Raw genomic sequence first — 3,389 nt, 5'->3', positions numbered from 1 at the left:
ATCTCCAATCCCAACGACTCCAAAATGGGCGAGGAAACTGAGAATGATGCTAAAACAAGTGTATCAAATCCAACCCCTGCCGTAAATTCAAGCCCTAATTCCATCACAGCATCCCAATTCCTCGCCTGGAAACGCCGAAAGGTACTTCGCGATTTCCAGCTCTTTTAGAATCTATATGAATCGTAATTGGTGTGATTTATGAAAACCGGGTGAGGTTTTCCATTTGGTTCGATTTCTTTTTCAGGGATTTTACAGTTCTGGTAGCTGCTTTTGTTGTGTGAATTGCATACATGTACATGTTCATCAATTTTTTCTTATGAAATTCGGATACTCAAAAATAAAAATATGATTTTGAGTGTTATTAAAATAATCACGCTTACTTGAGATATTTTGATTCGCAGTTGCGTAGTTACATGTGATTTAAAAACGAAAAAATAAAAAATCTTTGTATCGGGGGATTTAGCAGCAAGTTGGAAAAGCATGTGGGGTTTATCATTTATGTCCATTTTACATAGCACAGCGGGTCTTGATGCAAAATACCTTGTGTTTCTAATTTCAAATATTTTGTTGTCACATAAATGATAAAACTCGCGTTACTTGTGCCTGTGGAGTCGATCAAAATAACAGGAACCATTGATTGTGATTCTATCAGAAAATTGCAAAATTGGATTTTCAATGCGAATATTTTTTACTCGTATGTTTGTTACCCATAATTCTGGAATAAGGTTTAGTATGAATTTGCAAAAATTCCAGCAATGCTTCCAAAATGTGATGCAGTGGCATTTTAGGACGTACCAAATGACCTATGACTAGCTGTTTTGATTTCTGAATATTGGAGATTTGTATCTATTCTTAAGTTATGTCAGTTTTTTAGTTAAATTATTATTATTTTTTTCACTTAAAGGCAAATATGAACTTTAACTATGACTTTTTGCTATGAAAATCAGAATTCTAACATCATAATTTTCCCCGCACTTAAGGTCAGAAATGAAGCGCAGGCTCTGATACAATAGTTGAAACTGTGTGTAAAGATGAACCATTATGTTACTTGTTACAGGATGCTGATGCCTATGCCAGAAAAGCTGAAGCAGCAAGAAAGCGTGCAGAGGATATAGCTGCAGGCTTGGTTCAAATGAATGGTCGTGAGCTTTTTGAGCAGGAGCCTTGGGTGTTTGATAATTCACATTACTAAGGTTAGCTTGTTAAATGCCCGCTTTTAAGCTATGGTTTTTGCTACTAATCGTCTAATCCTTAAACCATGAAGTGGATGAACAATGTAAATTATGTATGAATGATGTATTTGTGATTATGACAAATCTTTAAGGTGTCTGGTATGCTTCTTTCATCGTCATTATGTATGTTTGATATTTTTTCTTTGTAATACGTTGCAAAAGAGGGGTTCGTTCTGTTGCGAATTTTATGACGAGCTGTAATAAAATTGGAAGTAGCAGGGAAGAATATCTGTGCTTGTATACTGGTTTGAGGGATCGTAACTCTCACCCATTTTTATATGAGACTGGTATCGGTTTAAGTTTTGCAAAATAAATAACCCAATCTGGGAAATCACTAGAGACTTCCTTTCTTTGCTCGACCTATTTTTCCTGTTCTAATTCCTTAATCCGATTCCTCATTACTGGTAATATTTTGTTCAATTTGATGTTACGGTCAGGTTGCTAGGGGTTTTCTTCAAACTTTTCGGTGAAGTATTATTAATTTTTCTCTCTATTTTAGTATTTTACCCAATATTTACTTCCCAGTATTTCATCTTAAATAATGAAAAATTTTATTTACAGCAAACCTTCTTCCTCTGTTTTAATAAGCATTAATGCTGCGGGAGAATATAAAATTTGAAGGCGAGGGACGAATGCGGCCTTGCTGGACATTGGGGACTCTTCCTCACAAAAACAATACTGAAGAGGCTTGTAGTCATGGATGCATATTATGCGTTGACCTTTCATATTGTAACCTGATATAGGTTTCATATTATCTATGTTTCGGAATTTGTGATTGTAAAATTATACAGAAAGTCGTTTTCGAGCTTTTTTCCCTAGTTCCTCTCAAAGACAAAAGATCATATAAATATTTGAGCATTAGCCATCTAATCGAGTTTTGTCTGATATTTGATTCTTGGGGTTTGGGGTGTGGAGATGTGTTTGAGCGTTAATATCGCTCTGCGTCTTGTGTGGCTTGCCAATCTACTACTTGTGCTGGTCTAAGGTAGTATTTGCAACCTCTACCTAATTATCATAATATGGTCTATGGATCATATTCTAAAGGCCAGGAAACTCTCCAGTATTATTCCTTTCAATAGGCCATATTTTGTTATTTTATATAAGAACTTCCGATAATATTAATTATATATATATATATATATATATATATATATATATGAAATTTATTGGAGTAACATCTCTCTTTTTATTATATATACTTATCTTAAAACAGAGGCATGCATGAAGTTGGGAGGATTACATGAGAGAACATGAGTGTGGGTTATCGTCACTAAACATTTGTGTGTATCGTTGTTCATCAGGGTTAAGCGTTGCGACTCCGGGTTCATCAGTCCCTCTCACGAAATTCGGAGGGGCTTTCTTGTCATAGACTCCGGAGGCGTAAGGGTGCGCAATCAGCGTGTAAGGTACGTACGGCCATGGCTCGACTTTCTTACCGGTTGACTTGGCTGCTTCCATTACCTTCTTAGCGTCCACAAACCCATCCACTGTTGCTTTTTGATTTTTCAGATCTATTTCCACTGATTTTGCTCCTGCATGCATGCATACGTTCCGATGAATTGGCGAATGTAATATGTAAAGGTGGTGTAATAAATGGAGTAGTTACGTACCTTTAACAGCGGAGAGTGCAGACTTGACTTTTTGAGCACATCCTTCACAATCCATTCTGATCTTAACAGCTACTGTGTTCAATTGCTTCTTCTTCTTCTTTGGGAGGCTAACCAATTCAGACAAGTACTCCAATGTCCCCGAAACTCCCATCTCTAATAATTTCACACGAATTAATATCATCCAGTGCTATACACAACTCACGTAAATATATAGATGCACCACATATATACACGCACATATTGTGTGTAGTGTGTGTGAATAAAAGTTGGTTAAATGAACTTTGTAATAGCTTGTGGGATTCTTTCTTCACTAGCAAGGAGCTAGAAAAACCAATTATTGGGCGGCGACTTGGTCACTTTGTTTGGTAATTTTTACTTTTTACACGTCAATGGTGGTGGCAGGCTACAAATTGAGCTTGGGGTCAATTTAGTTGGTTAGGGGAATATGCTTTGATCTTTTTGTGTATGTATATATATACATGTATGTATATGTATATGTATATATATATTTATACACACACATAGATTTGTGTTGGAGATTTTTTTA

The 3,389-nt window shown here is 35.9% G+C and overlaps 2 protein-coding genes across 5 annotated transcripts; one reads left to right on the top strand and one right to left on the bottom strand.

Moving 5' to 3' along the window:
* LOC140891907 (uncharacterized) lies at positions 1 to 2,880 on the top strand. 4 transcript variants are annotated; one of them, XR_012152660.1, is made up of 4 exons: positions 1 to 141; positions 1,058 to 1,193; positions 2,534 to 2,638; positions 2,742 to 2,880. XR_012152660.1 is itself a non-coding variant. In XM_073300602.1 (4 exons), the coding sequence occupies exons 1-2, from the start codon at positions 25 to 27 to the stop codon at positions 1,190 to 1,192; spliced, it is 252 nt and encodes an 83-aa protein (XP_073156703.1). In that variant the 5' UTR covers positions 1 to 24; the 3' UTR covers position 1,193; positions 1,670 to 1,698; positions 1,794 to 2,053. The 4 variants fall into 4 exon arrangements, 3 of the variants coding, with proteins under 3 accessions (XP_073156703.1, XP_073156710.1, XP_073156691.1); XM_073300602.1 differs by lacking the exons at positions 2,534 to 2,638; positions 2,742 to 2,880 and adding exons at positions 1,670 to 1,698; positions 1,794 to 2,053; XM_073300609.1 differs by lacking the exon at positions 2,742 to 2,880 and having other exon boundaries at positions 2,534 to 2,643.
* LOC140891902 (heavy metal-associated isoprenylated plant protein 24-like) lies at positions 2,378 to 3,023 on the bottom strand. Its single transcript, XM_073300575.1, has 2 exons — positions 2,843 to 3,023; positions 2,378 to 2,764 (listed from the first exon to the last, which is right to left on the bottom strand). Exons 1-2 carry the CDS (start codon positions 3,021 to 3,023, stop codon positions 2,469 to 2,471), a joined length of 477 nt encoding a protein of 158 aa, XP_073156676.1. The 3' UTR covers positions 2,378 to 2,468.
* Positions 3,024 to 3,389: the final 366 nt, after the last annotated feature.

This window comes from Henckelia pumila, chromosome 1, assembly GCF_033568475.1.
Source record: "Henckelia pumila isolate YLH828 chromosome 1, ASM3356847v2, whole genome shotgun sequence".
Lineage (NCBI taxonomy): Eukaryota > Viridiplantae > Streptophyta > Magnoliopsida > Lamiales > Gesneriaceae > Henckelia > Henckelia pumila.
Note: the sequence above shows the minus strand (reverse complement) of the source record. Positions and strands in the feature narration are given on the sequence as shown.